Source organism: Chenopodium album, chromosome 9, assembly GCF_948465745.1.
Source record: "Chenopodium album chromosome 9, dcCheAlbu1.1, whole genome shotgun sequence".
Taxonomy (NCBI): domain Eukaryota; kingdom Viridiplantae; phylum Streptophyta; class Magnoliopsida; order Caryophyllales; family Amaranthaceae; genus Chenopodium; species Chenopodium album.
Genome location: NC_137842.1, coordinates 69,258,951 through 69,283,522, shown reverse-complemented (window position 1 = coordinate 69,283,522; position 24,572 = coordinate 69,258,951). Strand labels below are relative to the sequence as shown.

Genomic DNA, 24,572 nt, shown 5'->3' with positions numbered 1-24,572 from the left:
ATTCCGGTTCCAAAAAATTGAGAACCTGAACCGGAACCTATTACAACAGGTTCTCCAGCTTGCTACCCGGAATCGGAACCTCTTGTACAGGTTCTGGTTCCGGAACCTGCGGTTCCTAACAGGTTCCGGTTCCGATTCAGGGTACCCTGATTTTTTGCTCACCCCTAATTGTTATACTATAGGAAAAAGAAAGATAAAAACTTTGATATTAGAAGCGTAAAAATTGTTATAGGAAAAAAGAACATTCTCCGAACTTGTTCACTTCAACTTATTTTCAATTCAGTTCAGCTTCTAATTTCCTTCTCTCATAACTTATTCATTTCAAATTAGATTATTTCAGTGAACGTAAACAGGCCCTCAGTAGTAACTTCCTCGTTCCCCAATTAGTTGGCCATGGATTTGACTTTTATGTCACGCATTAACTCGTCATTGTAAAAATCAATTTATCAAAAGAAAACAATAGATTATAGATATGTTTGTTTACTTAGCTCAAATTTTCTTTTGTGGTCAATTGGTTTGAATGGGGTTTTAAACTTTTAGTTACACTAATGTGCTTGATGATTGATGAACAAGCTGTATGATATTTTAGAATTGGTTAGCACTTAGGATATATTAATTCTTTTACTTATTAAAAATTCGCATTTTAAGATTAATCAGGTCTAGTCAGATGTAAATATAAAGTTATCATTATCTAACACAACTAATGTGGTCTTTATTGTAGGCTTGTAGCTTTAAAATCATGGTTTACACTTGTTACAATTTTTTTTTTTTTTATTTGGTTTCTGTTTGATTATCATTGAATCAAAATTTACTTTTTCCTAATCAAAATTTACTTATTTTTTAGGGTAATGCTACCGAGCGAAACTCTTTTTTTGGCCGTGCCATCTCCTGTAATGGCGATTTCTTGGTAGCTGCAGTTTCTCCAACTCTCGACTTCACCATGGCCAAGCGAAAGAAGAATTCAACTCCTCAACCTACTAGTCGACAACAGAATGCTGCTAATCAACGACTCTTAGCTCAGGGTGCTAAAAGTGGATCTGGGCAACGACCTTCAAATGCGGATTTGGGGGGAAATGGGTTAGTGACTCCTAGGTCTTCAACTGCCATTGTTACTGATGTTTCTTCATCATACAGCCCTAAAGGCTATATATAAGCATTAAATATACTCTTGGAAATTGTATAAAATTAAAAATTTATGACAAAAACACGCTTAAATAAGTGTAATTGATGTTTATAGTTTATGATTTTTTAGCTTTATAAGATTTTCAAATGTAAATTTAATATTTATAAATAGTCTTACGGAGTACTTTTTATACCGGCATTTTCTAAGTCTCTATAGTCACCTAATCAATATGAAAAAGGGAAAAGTATTGAAAGAAAAAGGGAAAAGGATTGGAAGATAAAAACAATCAAGAAGAACCCTAATTTCAATTTTCAACTACATTGAACAGGAGAACCCGAGCTCAAATGAAATAACTTTCTCACTCTGAAACTCAAATTATTCTACTCGTACATACAATGAACACCACCACCACCACCACCAATCCCCCTTCTCCGCCACCTCCCACCGCCGCAGAAACCACCCCCGCCGCAAACACCGCCACCGAAGAAACCAACCCCACCCCCGCCGCAAACACCACCGCTGAAGAAATCAACCCCGCCGCAAACACCACTACCACAACCAACAACGACGACAACAACACCAACAACAACAACAACAACACCAACAACAGCAACAATGACGACAACAACAATGCAACCTCCGACGACGTTTCCACCCCATCAAACCCCCTCTCACCGCCACCACCCGACGATGACACCACCACCACCACCTCCGAAGTACCCATCATCCCAAAACGCCGCCGTAAACGCAAACACTACCAAGGCACAATTTCCATGGTCCTTCGTCCTCACTCTTCTTCCCGCTCTTCCTCTTCTCTCCTTGACTCACTCTCCCTCTCTCTTCCTCGCCGTCGCCGCCGCATCGCCGACCTCTCCAAGGACCCGCCACCCCTCGATGTTGATGCTCTCATCGCAATCTCAGTTGGGTTTCCGGTTGATTCTCTCACTGAAGAAGAAATCGATGATGCTGTGATTCCTACTCTTGGAAGTGCCGATCAATCTCAGTATATTAGTGTGAGAAATCTTATACTGTCTAAGTGGAGGTCGAATGTTTCCTCTCTCATCACGCGTGATCATGTGATGGAGTCTGCGAAGCCGGAGCATCGTCATCTTGTTGATGCTGCACTTGGGTTTTTGGTTAATCGTGGGTATGTTAATTTTGGGCTTGCTCCTGAGATTAAGGAGAAGAAGCCGTGCGACAACAATGGTGATGGTGTTGTAGGGGAGGCCAACATTGTTGTCGTCGGCGCGGGGCTGGCGGGACTTTGTGCGGCCCGCCAGCTCCGGGGTATGGGGTTTAAGGTTGTGGTTTTAGAAGGGCGGGCACGGCCCGGGGGAAGAGTACGCACGAGGAAGATGTGTGGAGAGGAAGGGAGTGTTGTGGGTGCTGCTGATTTAGGTGGGAGCGTGCTGACCGGAATCAATGGGAATCCGCTTGGAGTTTTGGCGAGGCAATTGGGTTTTCCGCTTCATAAGGTGAGAGATATTTGTCCTCTTTATTTGCCTAATGGAAAAGCTGTTGATTCAGATGTTGATTCTAGAGTAGAAGCTGCATTTAATAAATTGTTAGATAGGGTTTGTAAGCTTAGGCAGGTTATGATGGAAGAAATGAGAAGTGTAGATGTTTCGCTTGGAACTGCATTAGAGGCTTTTAGGAAGGTTGTTAATGTTGCTGATGATCCTCAGGAGAAAATGTTGTTGAATTGGCATTTGGCTAATTTAGAGTATGCCAATGCTTCATTAATGTCGAATTTGTCAATGGCGTTTTGGGATCAAGATGACCCTTATGAGATGGGTGGGGATCATTGTTTTATTCCGGGTGGGAATGAGAGGTTTATTCGAGCCTTGGCGGAGGATTTACCAATTTTTTACAATCGCACGGTGGAGAGCATTAGGTATGGGGATGATGGGGTGTTGGTTTATGCAGGTGGGCAGGAGTTTCGGGCGGATATGGTTCTGTGTACTATGCCATTAGGAGTTTTGAAGAGGGGGGATATTGAGTTTGTGCCTCCCCTACCTCAAAAGAAGAGGGATGCTATTGATAGGTTAGGATTTGGGCTGTTGAATAAAGTTGCAATGTTGTTCCCGTATAATTTTTGGGGTGCTGAAATCGATACTTTTGGACATTTGTCGGAGGACCCATCTAGGAGGGGTGAGTTCTTCTTGTTCTATAGCTATTCTTCAGTTTCAGGTGGGCCTCTTCTGGTGGCCCTTGTTGCAGGGGAGGCAGCCATTGAATTTGAGAAGGTATCTCCTATGGAATCAGTGGGGAGGGTTATGGATATATTGAGGGGGATATTTTACCCAAAAGGAGTGGATGTTCCAGACCCGGTTCAGGCAGTTTGCACCCGATGGGGTCAAGACAGGTTCACTTATGGTTCTTATTCTTATGTTGCTATTGGGGCATCTGGTGATGATTATGATATTCTTGCAGAAAGTATAGGGAATGGGAGGGTTTTCTTTGCTGGAGAGGCGACCAATAGGCAGTATCCCGCTACTATGCATGGTGCTTTCCTTAGTGGGATGAGGGAGGCTGCCAATATACTGAAGGCTGCCAAAAGAAGGTCATTGATTCCAGCTGACAAGGCAGAAAATAGTAGTTCAGAGAATATTGAGGATCTGAGTAAAATATTTTTGAAACCAGACATGCAATTTGGAAGCTTCTCTGTTTTGTTTGATCCAAGATCAGATGATCCTGAATCTCAATCGCTTTTGAGGGTAGAGTTTCGGGGCGAGAAAATAGAAACTAGTGCTCTGTATTTGTATGGTCTGCTTTCAAGGTGTCAAGCACTTGAGCTGAACAAGGTGGAAACTGATTTGGATAGGTTAAATTTATTGAATGGGAAGTTTGATTTGCGGTTAGTGGGCAAAAAAGGATTATGTTCTGCTGCAGAATCACTTATTGCAGCTGTCAAAGCAAATATATGCTCTAAAGAAGGAGCATGATCTTGAATGTACACCTTACTCCCAGCTCAGAAGGGAAGAACTGTAAGTTATGAGCAACTGACATAGAAGTCCAATGTTGTACATTAGTGTTTCTAGGATGATGAGGGAATAAATCAATTGCTCTCATACTAAGCAAATTTTTATGTTAGAATAGGTAATTTATGGCGATAAGCTGACTTATTTGTAGGTTGTGACTAATTTATCGAATTTGAGCTAGAGGATTTAGTGATCAATTGTTTAGTCCCTTTTATGTACATTGTAGCTATTCTATATGAATGTGTGGTTGATTATACAATGGTATTTAGTTCCTTTCATTATGCCTTGGCTACTTGATGAACCTGAAGCTGTAGCCTACTGATCTTGATAAGTATTGTTGCAAATTGAATCTCTTGTTTTGTTTGTTGCTGCATCGTATATGGTCTTCCCAGTTTGCATTCTCTATGAAATGATCAATGTTATGTTGGCCTGCTGCTTCGTCTTTTCCACTAATAAGGTGGTGGTTTGCTCTAAAATTCAACCACTATAGGAAGCACCCAACTTTCATTACAAAAACAAGAAGAGCGACGGTTGTGAGGGAGTTGTATTACTCTGTTTTGGTCCATAAGAAATCCCAAAAACTTTGACAGAAATGGGTTATAATTCCATGTTTTATTACTCATCTGTATCACCTTGCAAAGATTTCAACATAGTCAAGGAAGGTCAATCATTTATGTAGCTGATAGGCAGTAGTGATTTGATGTCGATACTGATGATTGTTGATGAACGTTTTGGCCAGATTATAAAACGCCAAGATATCAGATATGGTCATATGGATGAATTGATTGAACTTCTGATACAAAGTTAAATACTTGTATTTGCAATTTATACAACTAGGCTAGTTTATGCTTTGGTTTTTTGGAACTAAAAGTGCAGTAATTCAAATAAATTGTTTTTTGAACAAAACTTTCATTTCATTAAACTTTCTAATTTCATTACACATTCAAACATCTAAATTATGTCAATTTCACTACCCATAAACGAAATTCTACCCCAAAACATGTCAATTTTCATTTTTTTTTGAACGAAACTTCCACTCATTGTTCATTTCATTAAACTTTATAATTTCATTACACATTCAGACATCTAAATTATGTCAATTTCATTACCCGTAAACAAGATTATACCCCAAAACACGTCCATTTTCATAACTATTACAAACATCTAAACACTATAAACAACACCCAAAATATAATTAAACCCCGAAACCCTTTCAATCCGAATAATCTTCGTCAGTCTCAACCTCTGCACTCTCAACTGAGCTATACTTCTCCCCTGGGTTAATATCATCCCAATCTCCTAATACATGTTTCATCTTATACTTACCAAATTTTAAAACTAACCAGTCGCCCCGACTAAACGGCCCCGGCACACGGCGAGGAACCCTCATCACGAGCACCCCGTGCACAACCTCAGCTTTCACACGGCCTGTGTCGTGCCTCTCCGGGTTAACACCAAACCAGCCCTTGTACACCCGATTAGGGGTCAACCGACTCTCGAATTTATGCTTTGAGCTTTGTTTTCCATAGAATCCAACCACTTCGTTGCTCTCGGCCCAAACCTTGTACCCGTTTTCTGAAATACCCGGGAAATCGACCCGCATTATCAGCTCGTAATAGTCTTCTTTAGCTTCTCCGTAGCCGATTGCGAAGAAGGAATCGCTACCGCATTTCAGATGTGGGTAGATTATTTGGTGTTGAGGAAGTGATTCGGCGGCTGAGGTGAGGTTGCGCGCGGCGGCGGAGAGAGAGTTAGAGGCGGTGAATACGGTGGAGGATTTGCGGGTGACGGCGGTGAAGATCGATCGTAGTGCCATTGTTTAATTCTCTCTTCTTGAGTTTTGAGTGTATGAGTGAAAGATCAATTTTACTAGTGAGAGTGTGAGACTAGTGACCCGTGTAACTTATGCCATTTTTTTTAACTCTCTCTTCTCAAGTTTTGAGTGTGTGAGTGAAAGATCAATTTTAGTAGTGAGACTAGTGACCGGTGTCACAATTAGGGCTGTGCACTTTTAGACCTGGACCGTGAAACCGACCGGGACCGACCGGGACCGGACCGGACCCGGACCGGACCGTAGCCTTCCGGGTCGGTCCTCGGTCCTTTGAAATCAGTCATTCCGGGTTCCCGGTCCGGTCCGGGTAAAACCCGGTAAATTCCGGGCTGGACCGGAAACCCGGGAAAAATGTATATTTTTATTTTTTTTTTAACAATTTCCTAAAAACCCTAATTTCTATCAATCTCATTCACAGCCTCTTCATTCTTCACTCTCACTCTCTGTCCTCCTCTAACCTCTTTCCCGTTCTCACTCACTGCCCGAAGCCGCCGCGGCACCGCCCTCATCTCCGCAGGCCGCACCGCCCTCATCTCCGCAGGCCGCACCGCCCTCTTCTTCGACTTCCAGCCTACAGCCCTCCGCAGGTATGTTCCAGCCTCATCTCTTCGGTTTTTTTTTTTTTTTTTGTTTAATTAAATTCAATTTGTATGACTCAGCCTCCTCCTCCGATGACTCCAGCCGTCGACGCCTGACAGCCCTCACCGGAAATTGCTCCTGTTCTAGTTCGAAAGTCAGGTTTGTGATTTTTTTTTTTTAATTTTTTTTCTTCTGTTTTTGTTACTTAATAAATTGATAGGCATTATTGGATGTAAATCATGTAATTGTGTGTATTTAATTTGTTTTCAGAGTATTACCATTCAATTGTTCAACAACGGATTCATATTCATGCAATGTAAGTTGCTTGCATCAGTTGCATGTTCAATTCTTTTACAAAATTGTTTTTGATTTTAATATGTTTTATTCATATGAATATATGATTCTGCCATATTTTTGGGATATATAATCAAATATAATGTTGTATTCTGCGGTTTCTGCCATATAATGTTATATAATGTCAGAGTATTAAATATAATGTTGTATTCAGTTGCATGTTCAATATAATGTTTTATGATTCTGCGGTTTCGCCATATAATGCATTCTATTCTTAACATATAATTAAATATAATGTTGTAGATGGCGAGCTCCCAATCCAAAAGGGCACCTATATACTCTTCTGATCAAACGGCACATACACTTTCGGATGCTGCTAACAACACTGATATTGATTTATTGCGGCAATCCTTGCCTCCGGACAAGACACTTACGGAGGGACGGAAGTATTTGGTTAGAACAAAAACCAAGAGGAAGGCTGAATATTGGAAGAACTACATTGAGTACTTAGATGATGATGGCAAACTACGTGCTGAATGTAAGTTTTGTACAAAAACTTTTGCTGCTGATGGCAATGTTAATGTTATTTAATTTTTATTTTTTTTATATGAAAGATGGTTCAAGCTTTGATTTGCTCTCAAGATTGGCTTAAACCAAAGGGAATGATGGAAGTTGATGTTGAAGAAAAAGTAAAAGATTTAGAGGAGATTGAGAAAGGTATTTCTTACACTATTACTTGCATTTTCAATTGTTTTGAAATTTTAAATATTTATTTTTTTCATTTGATTAGAGGTGGAAGTTGATGATGGAGATCATGAGGTCATTTTTGTGGACTATTTTGCATGATTTAAGATTTGGAGGTAATGTTTCCAACTTTTATTTTCATTTAAAGTATCTTTAAACTTCTAATCTCTAACGTTGATGATTTTTTTTTTTTTTTTTTTGCTAGAGTGGTGATTGAGAATTGATAGAAAAATGGAGAGGAGAAATTATCAAAGATTGAAGAACTTAGCTCTTTTTCATTAAACTTGTATTACTTTGGTGTTGTATTTAACTTGGGACTTGTTTTGGTTTGTATTTGGATAATCGGATATTCGGATGTATTGACTATTGAGTGTGTATGATGTTTGGTTTTTTTTTTAATTTTGTGATTTATATATTTTTGGGGAAAAAGTACACAGGTTAAAAAAAATGATAAAAAAAGTATACAGGTTAAATCGTTAAAAAAACAGGTTAAAATGCAGGAAAAAAAAAAGGTACAGTCGGTCCCAACCGGTCCAAAACCGGAATGGACCGTATTAAACAGGTCCAGACCGGAACCGGACCGGCAGAATACGGTCCGGTTTCCGGTTCTTAAAAATTGCTAATTCCGGGTTCCGGTCCCTGCCGGTCCCGGTCCGGACCGGTCCGGTTTTGGACCGGTGCACAGCCCTAGTCACAATTAACCTACTCCAATCCATAGTATTAGCTTCGGGTAATAATCAAGAAGGGAGAGAGATATAATACGGAGTATTAAAATTTAGTTTATTTGCCAAAAAAAAAATAGTGTCACTTTAAAAAAAAAAAAAACGAAAAGAGTTTACATGTTCGTATTAATCAGCTAGGAGCTAAGACTATATACTACCTCCGTTACAGGTTATGTACAACGATTAGACATTTTCCCTCTCTACTTTATGTTAAATCGTTGCACATAACCTGTAACGGAGGTAGTACAAAGTTTGTTCAAGTGAAAAGTTGAATTCCGTCTATATTATGCAATGCTTTTTAGATAGTTCAATAATAATCGATTTTGATTCATACAAACAATTTCAATTGAGTAATAGGGGCATGATTGAATTATACAAGAATATAGAAGCTTCCAAGTTCCAAGTTCCAAGTTCAAAGAATAAGCCTCCAATATTACCTTATTGGAAAAACAACCAACTTTTATTGCGTAAAGAATGCACCAAATTCTATCACAAGTTTGCAACACATACATGAAAGGAAAGTTTATAGCTTTAACCATCTAATTTTGTGACAAAAGCACATCCTCTATTAACCTGCCCAAGTTCTTGTATGAGGAACCACTAGGCTTTTTAGCAGCCTCTTCAGCCTTTATCTTCCACTCCATTGCCCTCTTTTTCATCTCCTTACCCTTCTTTCCCTCCATCAATTCCGTCACCAACTTCTCAATCTCGTCTCTCTTTGCTTCACTCCCTATCTCCATCCCTATCTTCCACTCGACACAACTATATCGACAATTTGTCTGTTGCTCAGCGAAAAAAGGCCAACTTATCACTGGCACACCTCCGTTTATAGTCTCAAGAGTCGAGTTCCACCCACTATGAGTCAAAAACCCTCCAACCGCCTTGTGCTTAAGAACATCCTTTTGAGAGCACCAACTAGCCAACATACCTCTTTCCTTAGTTTCAATCACAAAATCATGAGGTAATGTAGGGCTATTCTCATCTACAACAATATCAGGCCTTATAATCCAAAGAAATTGCTTCTTGCTATTTGCTAACCCCCATGCAAATTCTATAAGTTGGTTTTGTGTTATTTTAGCAATGCTTCCAAAGTTAACATACACAACAGAATTAGGCTCTTTCTTGTTCAACCATTCAATGCACCCGAGTTCTTCTTTCCATAGGCTTGAATTGATGGATCTTATTGGGTCGTGTTTGTGAATCATTTGATCAATTAGGAGTTCAAGAGAGCCAATTGAATAAATAGGTGGTAAGTGTTGAATTGAACGTAGAGAATCCAAGACTTCTTGTTCTAAGGACTCGAATGTGTTTATGATTATAGCCGAAGCCTTAGAAGATTCTTCCACGGAATTAACTAAGAAATTGAACATAATATCATCTGGATCGGTTGTTCTAATGAAGCTAGGTAAGTCTTTTAATCGAATGTTCTTCATTCCTGGTATCTTTACTTTAGTGTCCAAGAACCCATTCGTTATGCAACGTTCATCTAATCAGTGGCGAAACCATATAAAATTCATTAGGAGGTTAAATATAACAGTCGAATATTATTAATTATAGAAAAACCTTCATGATGAAACAGTCATTTCATTACTATATTTATATAGGATTAATTATTTTTTACTTTACTTTTAAATTATGATCATATCACATACGTTGCCAATTAACTTTAATTTTTCGAGATAGTATAACAATTTATGAAGCTAGGTCAAGAATGGTACTCCTAATTAATATGTATAGGACTATACAACTCAAAAAATTAATTTCTTTCACAATATTTCATACTTTTTACTACTAAGGCCCTATTCTATTCACCTTAAAAAAAAAATATTAAGTAAAAATAGTTTTAGTTCAGTAAAAATAAGTTCAGTTCAGTAAAATTAATTTCAGTTCAGTAAAAATAAGTTCAGTTCAGTAAAATTCAGTTTTCTTAAAGAAGAATTATAATAGAAAATCAGTAAAAATAATTTCAGTTCAGCAAAATTAAGGTGAAGAGAACAGGGTCTAAGTCTATTTATAATAATAATAATATTTATATCCATTATTTTTGGTAAAATTTATTGTCACTAAAATTATTTAACAACCGTGCATTGCATGGGATTTAATCTAGTTAATATGTATAGGACTATACAACTCAAAAAATTTGAAATACAAACCATACAATTAGTAATATCAATTTATTGTAATTAATTGAAAGAATCCGTAATTATTTCAATTTTTGTGGCTTTCATAATTAGATTTTTTTTTTTCACAAGACTTTTCAAAGAGAATTAGGAAGAGTACAATTTTATTATTAATGAATATGGAGTACTCCATAATAAATACGTAGTAGCTTTTTAATAATACAGTAAAGAAATTCAACTACCACAACGAAAAACTTCTTCAATGTACATACTTACTTTACTATCAAGTCAATCTTTACATTTAAAGTTCTATTAATAGGCAGAGTCCAAGATACAGTGTAAATGATGATAAGTTAATAACGACAATAATTAGTATGTTGTAAATTTGTAAGATAACCTAAATAACACTAAACTATATATATGTGATTCAATTTGAAATTCAAAAATTGTAACATAAACTAAATAACACGAAATCTATGTACAAGTATATATCAAAATATTTGATTCAATTCCAACTTCAACGAACCTGTGTTTCTTTTACAAATTTTTCATTACTAACTTAAATTTGGTATAGCAATTGTTAGTACTGAGTACTAAATATTTGTGATGAACAGTAAATAATTCGATCGGTTGGATGACTTGGATCAGGGACGTCAACTTATTTATACTCCGTATAAACTTTCTTTAAACAAACAAAAATAAATAAATATAAGGTTGTAATTTTCTCTTGAAAGATATTTTAATAGTAATTTGACATGAAGTCAACTAGTCAAGTAGCTAGTAATCAGTTAAGTATTAGTTTTACATGTATATCATTTTAAAAAAGTATTTTTAAACAATTTACTTGTAGATTATTGAGCTATCGTTTAAATTACTTCATAAAACAATATGCCAAAACCTAACTATAGAAATTTTCGATTTAAATCTTAATTTATTACAAATATTTTAAATTTAATTTAATCACAAATACGCCAAAACCTAACTATAGAATTGGTTAATGCCTTTAATGTGATAATAATAATAATTCCTATCTACCTTGTAATTAATGGAGATCTTTCCTCCCTAAATCACGATTTAAGAGTATGTGGTCTGATATTTTGAGGCAAGTAGAGCTACTAATAATTAGTACTCATACTCGGTATAATGAACTCCGTACTTCATATGGTAGTAAAACATTGAGTAGCAACAATAATATATGCAAGTGTGTAATGTATACCTTTCAAAGGAGTCAATCCTCTATCAGCTAATGTCCGATAGTGGACGTAAGCCAAGTACCCACAACCACTCATTGTCCAAAACGCCACTTCTGGTATCCCAAACTCCTCAGCAGCCTTCATTGTGAAGGACATACAACCATCAGCCACGATGCAAGTCACACGTGGACCGCCTTCCTTGTTGAGTTTTGTAATAAGGTCCCGGAATGGGCCGAGGCAAGTCTTACTAGTGGACCTACATAGTTCGGGGATATCCTGGGTGGCCTCCACGCTGCCTTCAGAAGGCAGAGGGAGGCCATCCGGGATGGACTCAAAACGGAAGCTAGGAAGGCCATCTAGAGAATGAGGGCCGCGAGAGTGGAGGAAGCGATTGTGGTTGTAGATGGTATTAACAAAGGTGATATGAAAGCCATTGGAGTGGAGTAGCATGGCAAATTGAAGCATAGGAGTAATGTGGCCTTGTGCTGGGTAAGGAACACATATTGCATGCCCTCTTTTACTCATTTTTTATCAGGGTAGCTTTTGTTAATGCTTGGCTTTTGGCTTTGGATTTTATAGCGACTTGCAAGTTGCAACGTTTGTATAGGGTTATTGTAAGGACCTATATATTATTGTATACTCTAAATATATATACGGAATAATAGTATTAATAAAAACGTGCATTTTGCCACTAGTTAGGCCAAATATTAGAAGTACAAATTATATGCATTTCATATTGGTGGTAATTATAAATACATAAATTGTAGATCTATCTAGGTGTAACCACTCACAAATTTTATGAATGTGATCGCAAGTCAATCATAAACAATTCAACAAATATAGCTACCAAGTAATAAATAAGAAGGAAAATAAGAATTTATTGTAATATATATCTTGTATATGAAGGTCACCATTCAATAAAATTATAATTACTCTGTAACCTATAAATGGCATTAACAATATAACAAGTCACGTTATAAACAAAAGGAGCCAAACATCATGCTGAGCTTTCAATTATTGGAGTTAAAGCAATTTCTTTAAAACCTAATTTTTTTTTTTCTAAAATCTAATTACACTTCAATCAGTTTTGGTTTGGAGTAGATTTAACGAGATTTGAGGTTTTTAAGCAGTATTATCAATATGCAAATATATAGTACAACATTGTCTAGTATTTTTTACAATAACACCTCAAAATAAAGTTTTCTAATTTAGAAATATTAAAAGTGGGGAGTAAAGATTAACAGAGAATTAGAGAGTAAACAAGGAAAGAATAATACTTGATGAGGCATTAAAAACAAGTTTATTCAATTCTTAATACAGCCTGAAATTTTAGATTTCTAACCTCATCAGTCAGACAATGATCTGCTTAACCCCTCACCTTTTCTTTCTCCCACTTGAAACTTAAACATCCTTAAACTTCTGTTGTATCAACAACCGAGCTTCTTCAACAATCTTCTTCACAACTTCCCCAGCAGGTAGAATTTCCTTGATGAGGCCGACGCCTTGCCCTGCATACATCCCCATACTCTCGATATCACCTGTTGTTGTTTTGTTAGGCACAGTTCCTGCAAAACGCCTTACCTCCTTTTCCTGCAGATGGCAAGGGAACCTGTCAACTTAGAAGAACTAGATAGTAGCTCAGATTGTTACATGTCAGCTGAAGTTAAATCCCTTTGTATTAATCTAAATTCCTTCTTTCCTTTTCACACTTCCTAATAGCAATTGTAGGAGTGACTAGTGAGGGAGGTGGGAAATATTCTTACCACTCCATGTATTGTTGAGCGCCCAATGACAGGCTGGTTTGTCTCATCTTCATTCTCAGGAAGAGATCTCCAGTCACTGAAGAATGGAGTTAATAAGACGCGTTGTGGTGCTCCAGGCCATCTTGCACGACCAAATACATTAGTATACTCAGTTTTGGAACATTCAATTAACTTCCTCTTGTACACAGGATGAGCATAACTTTCTTCAGTAGCGAGAAACCTATACCATGCAGATGATATTAGCTTCATCAGACATGATAAAAAATGATAAAGAACATAAGCTTTCAGGAGGATAACATTGTTTATTTAATCAACCAGTTCACATATAGTGTTCAATGATAGTCCATAGTTGCAATCTGAAAAAATTCCATTAATATTCACTGATTAAGTTTGAAGTCTTAGTACTTCTAAAATCTTTCTGCTTCACTAAAAATACTAATTATTTCATACCTAGTGCCAAGGGCAACACCTCGTGCCCCAAGGGCCAAAGCAGCAACATAACCACGCGCATCCACAATGCCACCTGCAGCAATTACCGAAATATCTCGTTCCCCGATCAGGTCAACTACTCTAGGCACCAAAGCAATTAACCCTTCCTGACAATATAATTGGAAAAGAAGATTTTGCTAAAAACTAGATGTAGAAAGAATCAGATTATTAATATGAGACGCATGGGACTATGGGAGAGTACAACAGCGTCAACATGAAAGTAACGTATGAAGGAGTCAACAACTTGTATATCATTAAACCATTATAAATGTTCACAAACTGTAATTATTTCCACTTCTAACATCATCTGTAAGACAAGACGGTAATAGAAATGCTAAAGGAAAGCAAATAATTAGACATGCTATGTTGCTTCCTTTTCTACCATGAGCAAAAACAGAGGTCAGAACTCAAAAATATGGTCACACAAATAATTTTCTACAATACAAGGGCCAAAAAACACAGTGACAATTTGAAATCAATGTTTCACCAATGCCTCTAAAAATCCTCACCTTGAACAAGATATGGGAACTGGGAAGTGAAACATAATCTCATCTATAATGACAGAGGCACTATTTTAATTGACCTTTAATCCAACAAGCAACTAAAATTCAAAGCACGAGTAGTTACCTGATCTATCACATGCCCACCTGCTTCACGTCCTTGTACAATGATTGCATCTACTCCAACATCAATGGCCTTTTTTGCTGCTTCAATACTCCCAACCTTGTTCACACAAGCAGCTCGACAGTCAATCATCAGAGAAATCCTCTGGATTTATCAATCCGGCTGTCTACATCCAAGCAAAGGAGGATGGGGAATCATGTAATATGCACGAAAGTGAGTTCAGATGGCAAGTTAAACCCAAGACATAATTATGGGAGCAAAACATACCCAGTGATCTTTGTCATGAAAATAATTTACAAGACAAGACGCTTGGAATCTAAAGCTACAGGACTTGGACTACACAGGTTAAATCTCATAGTTGCGGAGCTTTGGAAGTGGAAAAATTTATAGACCAGAAGTTCATAACATGAACCTCCAAAGTTAAAATCAGAGTATGACAACTGAACTCATCAAATCACTGCACTACCACATGATCATAGCTCAGCAAGTTCCACATAAATATATTCAAACAACGCATATGTAGCAAATCCCTATGGATGAAGCCATGTTTCTAAACACAGCAAAGGTCCACAAGGATTAATTTTCACAATAACAAGAAAAAAATAACATTTCGAAAACAAAGCGAAAGAAATAGAATGACAAAGGGATTCTTATCAGAGAAAAACAAAAAGGAACGATATAGAGATGAAATTGGAGAATTCTGTAGTGAATAAATAGATAGCAACATTGACTGCATACCACAAAAGCATACTCTAAGGAATCTATGAGTCGCCCATGTGTTTCTTCTGAGAGCTCCAGAATTGGGCAGGACAAGAATCACCAGTTTATGTGTTTCAAGGACCTTCTAGCAATATACCATAGCATACAGATTTTAGAATATTGGATGCAACCCATGCAGGAGGTTGAACAGTATATACTAAGCTCTCAAAAGAGTTAATTAAGGCCTCCAAGAGTCCTAGCATGCAATGGGGACCAGGTGAGAAAAGAGTCGGGCGACCTGAGTTGGCTACCCTTGACTTCATGTGTGTCTATGTCTGGGGGCTGTCTAAATAAATAATAAACCTGATTAATTCCTCTTGCCAATGGCTGGCTATGCATTAGAATAACCTTATATCTGAGAGCAAACTAGAAGCAAACCGCATGAAACCTCCCAAAGACCCTCCAAGATTTGGGAGCCTCCCCATTTTGGGTTGTGACCTGTGAGTAACTTCCTAAGGCAAAGCCAAGATCTACTGGTGCAAATCAGACATGGCAGGTTCCTATCACTGATAACAGTATTGGGTGGTATTGCAATTCAGACAGTCAATGTTTATTAGGTATAAATACACTGCAGCTAAGCCTACTATACATTGATATTGTCATACTAAATTGACTACCAATAGGTCTCCAAGGGAAAAATACTTGCATCCATTCTCACTGACTACTTGATCCAATAAATTTTAATATGGGTGTGCTTCAATAGCTTTTGAGGATCAGCACAATGACACGAAACGTTGAATACACACCTTTTCCCCAACAACTCTGCATACAAATTACAAAAATATGCAAAAAAAAAAAAAAAAAAAAAAAAAAAAAAAAAAAAAAAAAAAAAAACATCTGAACTTACTTGAGGAACAACTTTGACACCAGCATCATGAGCTCTATGAACAAGCTCTTCAGAAACTTCACCCCAATATAATTGCAGTACAGCCACTTTCTCCTCAAGTATAGCTTTCACATTTTCTTCATGAGGAAATGCCAAAACAACACCGATGCCAAAGGGTTTGTCAGTTAAGGTCCGGGTCTTCCTTATCATCCCCCTCACATATTCTGGGCATTCCTGCCAAAAATGATCATAATAGACTGTCAAGAGTGTTAACTAAGTCTGCATGGAGTATTGACTATTATATCTATGTAACATTATAGTTAACATCAGGGGAAAAAAAGGGATACACATGTTCACAATCTTCACATTGCTTATTAAATTCCACTGATCATCCTCTTTCTCTCTACACCAAAAATATATATATATATATATATATATATATATATATATATATATATATATATATATATATATATATATAAATGGGTGGTCAGTGGTTATAATATCTCTGGGAAACACATCAGTGGTTATAATATCTCTGGGAAACACAACAGTCAGAACTCAACTCCATCCAACTAGATTAACGTATCATCAGCCATATACTGAAACTGATAGAGAAAATCCATCATGGTGATGTCAACAAGAAAATTTATCATGGCCTAAACTAATCAGGGAAGGGCCAGACTAATCTCATATTTATTTTTCTCAACTTAAATACAACATGATAGAGGTAAAGCTACGCGCAAATATGAAAATGAAACATAGACTTGCTCTAACCAGATTGTAGTTGCTAAAAACTCAAGATTCCAGCTTGAACAAATTTTAAAATAACACTAGTTGAAAACTCTATGAAGGCGAGCAAAATTTTTTGTCTTGTCCAAGCTTACAACCTATCATAGATATTTCTATAATCCAAGCACTACTCTCCTCTGCACACCAGCCCAAATAAATACCCTACATGAGGATCGCAGCTTTCTTGCTTCACTCTGACTAATCATCCTACAAGAGTACAAAGGTAAGGAATATGGTTGTAGTTTACAACTGGGAACTGGGAACTGGGAAGCACATATAATAGTCACACAAATTCTTATATTCTGATGATTACTTTCCATTTTTGGTTTTTTTTTTTTTTTAAGGGTATCAATTCATAATTCATATCAACTTCTCACCTTCAGGGTTAGTCCTATATTATTGAAAACCACTTACAATTTTACACCTAAAGGCTCAAACTCACTTCGGGATACTCAAAAGAGTCGAATCCATACAAATTTATCATGCAGTCATGAGTTTGGAAATGGGTAGTATTGAATAATTCAATTTTAGTTGTTCAAATGAGCCTTAGTAAATAGTAATACATATTCTTGGATATTATGTTCAAACTCCCCAATACACTTGCATTGTTAAAGCTCTAAACAAGTCATACAGACATCATCATCATCAACATCAACATCATAATGCAATAATTAACATGACCACCAATAAGCAAACGGTGAGCAAAGTGATCAACTTCAAACTAAGTATCCATTCAACCCATCAATCTTAATTAAATCAATCAAAAACATAACTTACATAAATCAAACTTCAAACAAAGCATCCATCCTATGATTCCTATTTATCTATCTATCTTCAAAAAAACAGTTAAATAAAACAAACTCATCCATCTATCTATCAATCATGAGATTTACAGTTAATAAATCAACATCAACTACAAATACCCAAAAGCAAATTTCTGATTTTTCTCAACACCAGAATAAAAATAAACAGTCAAATCAAGTAAAAATTAAATTACACTTGATTACGATCACTATCTACAACAAATACTCCAGAAATTGCCTCCTTTTGGGTTTTTTTTATGGTTAAATTAAGAAATACATATGATCATCAAATCACTGATTATGATTAATACCCTAAAAACCCAGAAACAAATAATCAGCCATAAATTAAATAATTGACTGGAAAAAAGTGGGAAGAAATCAAACCCAATCAGGGGCTCGAAGAAGGCCAATTGCACCAGCATTAGCAACCGCAGCAACAAGTTCTGGACCAGAAATGTCGGGACCAAGTGGGGCCTGCACAATTCCATAGTCAAAACCCAGAATCCCATTCCACCCCATTTGTTTTTACCTATTTCTTCTGAGAAAGTTTTCCTCTTTATCACTACAAAAATGGTGGAACTGAAAAAATTCAAAAATTAGATGCGTGTGTAAGCGAGGACGTAAGCAAAGGAAAGAGAAAACCATATTGTAAATTGCATTTGATTGCAGATGGCGGGCGCAAAGCTCAGACTTTTCCATTGTTTCCTATTTGTTAAGAAGTTTTTTTTAGTAATTTATTAGGTACCTACTTTTGAAACACAAGTACTCTCTCAATAATATTGAGTATAGAGAGAATAGAGTAGTGTATGTTGTATTAGCATATGCACAAGTATATATACAACCTAGAAAGAGATTAGGGCTCGTAAACTATCGTCGACCCAATAGCTATATATACAATATGGCCTAATACCCCCCTCAAGTTGGAGCATGCAAATCACAAATGCCCAACTTGCCAAGTAAGTACAAGAATTGACCTTTACTCAAAGCCTTTGTGAATATATCCGCTAATTGGTCCGTGGTCTTCACATAAGACGGACTAATTATACCATCCTGAATTGCATCACGAAGATAATAACAATCCACCTCAATATGCTTGGTACGCTCATGGAAAACCGGATTCTGCGCAATATACAAAGCAGATTGATTATCACAAAACAAACTCATTGCGGGGGGATGTGAGACACCCAAACTTAGAAGAAGAGCCTTTAACCATTTCAGCTCATCTGTAATTTTAGACATTGAGCGGAATTCGGCCTCTGAAGAAGACTTGGCCACAGTGTCCTGTTTCTTAGTCTTCCAAGATACAGGGGAAGCACCAAGAAACACCAACCAGCCAGAAATAGATCGACGCGACAAGGGACAACCTGCCCAGTCCGAATCACACCATCCAGTAATATACAAATCACAATCTGAACTCAAAAGGATTCCTTGACCCGGACATCCCTTCAAGCATCGCACTGTACGAAGAGCGGCCTCCCAATGGTCCTGTCGCGGTTGTTGCATAAATTGAGATAAAATATGCACCGCATAAGCTAGATCAGGTCTAGTAAAAGACAAATAAATCAAACGACCCACAAGTCGCCGATACATCTCAGGATCAGAAATAAAAGGAGATTCTGATTTAGCCAAAGTATGATTCTGCTCAATGGGTGTACCTGTCGGGCGTGCCCCAAGTAAACCAGACTCTACAATAATATCAAGAGTATATTTCCGTTGGCATAAGAATATGCCCTCCGGACTTCGGGCAACCTCAACACCAAGAAAATACTTCAAAACACCCAGATCTTTCATGTGAAAACAGTCACTCAAATATGACTTGAAAGAAGAGATCGCAGAAGAATTATTTCCAGAAATTATCAAATCATCAACATACACCAGAATAGTAAGTTGAATAGACCCAGATTGCAGAGTAAAGAGAGAGTAATCAGAGTACGATTGGACAAAACCGTACCTTTTCAGAGAAGTAGCCAATTTAGAGAACCAACAACGAGGTGCCTGCCGAAGACCATACAAAGACTTGCGAAGACGACACACCAAACCTGGTTGAGAACCATGAAAACCAGGCGGAGATGTCATATAAACCTCCTCATCAAGGTCACCGTGGAGAAAAGCATTGTGAACGTCCATTTGGTGCAATTCCCAATTTTTCGCAGCAACAACAGCAAGAACAGCCCGAACAGTGGTCATTTTAGCAACAGGAGCAAATGTCTCATTATAATCAATACCCTCGACCTGATGATTACCAAAAATAACAAGACGAGCTTTCAATCTCTCAATAGAGCCATCAGAATTGAGCTTGACCTTGTAAACCCATCGGCACCCAAGAACTTTCTTCCCTGGAGGTAATTTCTCCATTACCCATGTATGATTATTTTCTAGAGCAGATATTTCTTTTTGCATTGCCTCTCTCCACCCTGCATCTTTCATAGCCTCCTTGAAATTTCGTGGCTCTACCACAGAATCCACAGCTGCAATAAAAACACGATGTCGCATAGAAAATTTATCACAATTCACAAAATGTGCTAAAGGATAGGGAGTACCTGAGGAGCATGGAGTAGACGATGAACGGGAGGAGATAGATGGACTAGAAATAGCATGTGCGACATAATCCTTGTGCCACTTCGGAAGATGCCTAGGACGGTCACCACGTCCTAAATCATGAGGAGAAGAATCCGGAGTAGGAGAACCCGGACTGCCCCCCCTGGCAGAATTGTCCGCGGCATGGCTGCGGTGTGTAGTGGCAGCCGCGGGGGGGGGGGGGTGCGGTCCACACTTCCAGCACACCCCGAGGCAGCAGCAAGCCCCGAGGCAGCAGCAGAGCTGTCACTGCCGCTGGCAGCAGCCGTACCAGAGGCAGCAGTCCCCAAAGCAGCTGTAACAGTGGCAGAGAGCTGTTCGGGGCTGCTGTCATTAGTGCTATGTCGATTAGAGGTCTCACCAAGTGCAAGAACATGCTCAAGATCGTCTAAAAAATCAAAGTCGATCCCACCATCAACACTAGACACTCGTTCATTACCAACATTAGAATCATTTGAAGCATCATTAAGGATAAATGGGAATTCATTTTCGTGAAACTTAACATCGCGTGACACAAAAATTTCACCCGTCTCCAAATCATACACCTTCCAACCCTTCTTCCCATGCGGATTTCCCAAGAAAACACAACGTCTACTCCTAGGTAAAAATTTGTCACCCTTGGCTTTCTGATTGTGTGCAAAGCATAGACACCCAAACACCCTTAAGACATCAAAGTTAGGTGGTTTACCAAAAAGAAGTTCATATGGGGTTTTATTATCTAACAAACGAGATGGAGTACGGTTAATTAGATAGACCGCCCCAAGAACACACTCTCCCCAAAAAGATATTGGCAAATTACCTTGAAATATCAAGGCCCGACTAACATTTAGGATATGTTGGTGTTTGCGCTCTACCCTCCCATTTTGTTGTGGGGTACCAACACAAGAGGTTTGAAAGAGTATGCCATGTTCATCAAAATAAGGGAGCAAGGGTTTGAATTCTGTACCATTATCACTCCGCACACATTTCACAGAAACATCAAATTGATTTTTAATCATAGCAAAAAAGGAGCAAAAAGAGGAATAAACTTCAGTTTTGTCATTTAACAAATAAACTCAAACACCTCTCGAAAAATCATCCACAATAGTAAAAAAATAGTGTGCACCACAGGTAGAAGGTGTCTTATACGACCCCCATAAATCACAATGTATCAATTTAAAAATACGACTAGCTCTACTATCACTAATAGGAAAACTATCCCCTGATTGTTTAGCTTGCGGGCAAACAGTCAATGCTTTATTCAAAGAATTACTACTAGAACTACCACTAATAGCAGGCACTAACTTGACAATGTTGTCCGACGGATGCCCCATACGACGATGCCACAAATCAAATGTAGAGACTCCTGTATTGGTCACCGCACATGCTTTAGGAATTCGCCGGAAGTAATAAAGTCCATCTTTCCGTTCACCGGCTCCAATCAGGCTCCCCGAAAGTTGGTCCTGTATAGCACATAAAGAGTCAGTGAATTGGACAAAACATTTAGAATCATCAATCATTTTAGACACCGATATTAAATTGCAATGTAATTTGGGAACAAATAAAACATTCTCAAGTATGATGCCATCTGCTAAACACACTCGGCCCTCCTTAGTAGCCATAGCATGAGCACCATCCGGGAGACCGACGGGACAGGGAGAAATATAATGCACATTCAACAAACAAGAGTCATTCCCGGTAACATGATGAGAAGCGCCGGTATCGATTATCCAAGGCAAGAAAATAGGCTCACCAGTCATCTTATCCTGTTGGTGACTATTAACCATATTCAAAAGCATACGAACATGTTCGGGTTGGAGGTCGGATAGAGCAGCAAGAGTGTCTTGGGAGGGCCCGGAAGAAGCCCCAAGAGGGCTGCTAACAGCATGGGCACGAGCAGCAGCAGCCCGTGTCTTAGGGGAATCAGCAGCAGAGGAGACAAGGGCAGAAGCAGGGGCAGCAGCCATAGCAGGGGGCCTGCTGCCAGATGCCGTATGCTGCTGACCAGAAGTGGCGTTCCCCCCCTTTTTGGCGTACTTCTCTAGCCACCAATCAGGGAAACCGTGTAGAAGAAAGCAGCCAGAGTTTTCATGACCCGAGCGTTTGCAATGAGAACAATGTAGCTTTGATTTTTCAGTGCGGGGAGGTGAAAAGAGCGACGACCATCACCTTGAAGAGCAAATACATGAGCCTCGGCCTTCTCCATTGATGCCTTCCCTTGAGCAATCCCGCGAGAACGTTCCTCTTGAAGGAACGCTTGATAGGCATGGTCTAAGGTCGGCGGGGGATGCTGAGAAAGAAGGTTCGTACGCACAAGGGCATACTTGTCATCATCAATACCAATCAAGAATTGGTGTAATTTTTCTTCCTCCCTGTCCAATTCATATTTCACGGCAACATTACACGTACACTTGCCGCATTCACATCCATGAGGGGGTTTGAGACGCAATAAATCATCAAAGTAACCCATCAATGTGGTATAATAATCCTCAACCGACATAGCCTTCGATTGCTTACAAGTAGCAATAGCTGCCCGCAACTGTTGGAGACGAGGGCCACTAGCCTCGCAATACCGCTTTTCCAAATAAACCCACAACTTCCGTGCCTCCTCAAAGTAAGGAATAGAAGCAGCAATTTTGGGATCGATAGTCCGCAGAATCCAAGAAATAAGCATAGAATTAACAGTGTCCCAATCAAGCAACTTAGTGGAATCAGAAGGTTTAGCGATAGTACCGTCAATGAACCCATACTTGCGCCTTGATTTCAATGACAGGGAGATAGCACGAGACCAAGCGAGAAAGTTTTCACCCTTGAGAACGACATTAGTAATCTGATTCCCCGGCTGATCGCCAGCACCGAGGTAATAGGGAGAAGAAGGGTCGAGTTTCGTTTCATCCACCATTGTTGATTAGAAAAAAAAAAAAAAAAAATTCAGAGAAAAACAGAGAAGCTTATAGAAGAAATTAGAACAGAGTATTGAAAAGAAATAGAGAAGAATCGGTGAAGAAATTAAGAATTTTAGAATGTAGAAATTAGAATTTTAGGTTTTTAGCGTTGTTTCGGCTCCGATACCATGTCAATAATATTGAGTATAGAGAGAATAGAGTAGTGTATGTTGTATTAGCATATGCACAAGTATATATACAACCTAGAAAGAGATTAGGGCTCGTAAACTATCGTCGGCCCAATAGCTATATATACAATATGGCCTAATATACTCCCTCCATTTTTTTTAGTAATTTATTAGGTACCTACTTTTGAAACACAAGTACTACCTTGACTAACTTTCTAACTACCTTGACCACCCTTGAAAACACCAGCCAACCACCGACACCACTGCCCAACCACTGCAACTATCACCTAGCCACCGAAACTATGGAAACTTTCGGTGGTGTCGCCGGAAGAGAGGTAGGGGAAGAGAGGTAGGGGTCGTCGAAAGGGGGTGGGGACCATACAAGATAAAGTATGTGAGAGAGATATATATTTTTATTATTTTAGTGGGGACCATGTAAGAGAGAGGAATAATAAAATAAGTTGAATGGGGTTTATGTAATAGAGAGAAATGATAAAATATAGTACAAAGTTATCAAATATAGAAGTGATGCATTAAAAAAAAACCGCTAACGCAAAGAAGTTTTTAAAGCGATGCAATTATGGCTAATGATGTTAGGGAATTAATTTATAAATATAGGAAAAAAAATATGGCTCAGCAAAGAACCGCTAGCGGTTCTATACAATAAAACCGCTAACGCCATTAGCGGTTCTTAGACAAGAACAATAGACGTCATTAGCGGTTTTCATTTTATAAATAAATAATGCCACTCACTCACACTTACTTATATATATATTATAAGGAAGGAAAGGGCAGCAAATAGTACTACGAAAAGTCCTTCTGACTTACTTCTACCCGAAAAACAAAAAACAAAAAAAAAATGCAATTGATGATCACCCAAAACCCAAAGTAGCAAACACCATTATAAAAGAACCGCTAATGATGTTAGCGGTTCTACTGTGTAGAACCGCTAACATCATTAGCGGTTCTTTGCTGAACCAGAATTTTTTTTTTTTTTTAAAAAAATAAAAAAAAATCGAACCTAGTACCAATCCTACGTGGACAATACTATGGGAATAAGTTTATAAACCGACACAATTAGGGAATTAATTTATAAATAAGCAATTTCTACGGAAATCGTTCATTTATCTTTAACCAAAAAATTAGAGAGTGAATATTTGTTTTTATTTTTTAATACGTATCAAACACGTGGGTCACGGACTCACGGGTCACACGGGTCACGGGGTTATTAGTTTCCTTTATAACTTGAGTATATCATTTTTCAAAATAAAAGAAAAAAAGGAATATAAATAAACAGATA

At 38.1% G+C, this 24,572-nt stretch overlaps 3 protein-coding genes and 1 pseudogene across 3 annotated transcripts; 1 reads left to right on the top strand and 3 right to left on the bottom strand.

Annotated features, from left to right (window-relative positions):
* The first annotated feature begins 1,435 nt into the window (after positions 1-1,435).
* Positions 1,436-4,403, top strand: LOC145560358 (lysine-specific histone demethylase 1 homolog 1 pseudogene; annotated as a pseudogene).
* Positions 4,404-7,981: 3,578 nt separating this feature from the next.
* Positions 7,982-12,189, bottom strand: LOC145559022 (7-deoxyloganetin glucosyltransferase-like). Its single transcript, XM_081620421.1, has 2 exons — positions 11,611-12,189; positions 7,982-9,760 (listed from the first exon to the last, which is right to left on the bottom strand). Exons 1-2 carry the CDS (start codon positions 12,110-12,112, stop codon positions 8,814-8,816), a joined length of 1,449 nt encoding a protein of 482 aa, XP_081476547.1. The 5' UTR covers positions 12,113-12,189; the 3' UTR covers positions 7,982-8,813.
* Positions 12,190-12,843: 654 nt separating this feature from the next.
* LOC145559023 (uncharacterized) lies at positions 12,844-18,270 on the bottom strand. The gene is made up of 6 exons (XM_081620422.1): positions 18,028-18,270; positions 16,070-16,282; positions 14,467-14,562; positions 13,801-13,946; positions 13,351-13,570; positions 12,844-13,177 (listed from the first exon to the last, which is right to left on the bottom strand). The coding sequence occupies exons 1-6, from the start codon at positions 18,160-18,162 to the stop codon at positions 12,989-12,991; spliced, it is 999 nt and encodes a 332-aa protein (XP_081476548.1). The 5' UTR covers positions 18,163-18,270; the 3' UTR covers positions 12,844-12,988.
* A 3,970-nt stretch (positions 18,271-22,240) lies between these two features.
* On the bottom strand, positions 22,241-23,101 carry LOC145558081 (uncharacterized). The gene has a single exon (XM_081619231.1). The coding sequence runs from the start codon at positions 23,099-23,101 to the stop codon at positions 22,241-22,243; it is 861 nt and encodes a 286-aa protein (XP_081475357.1).
* Positions 23,102-24,572: the final 1,471 nt, after the last annotated feature.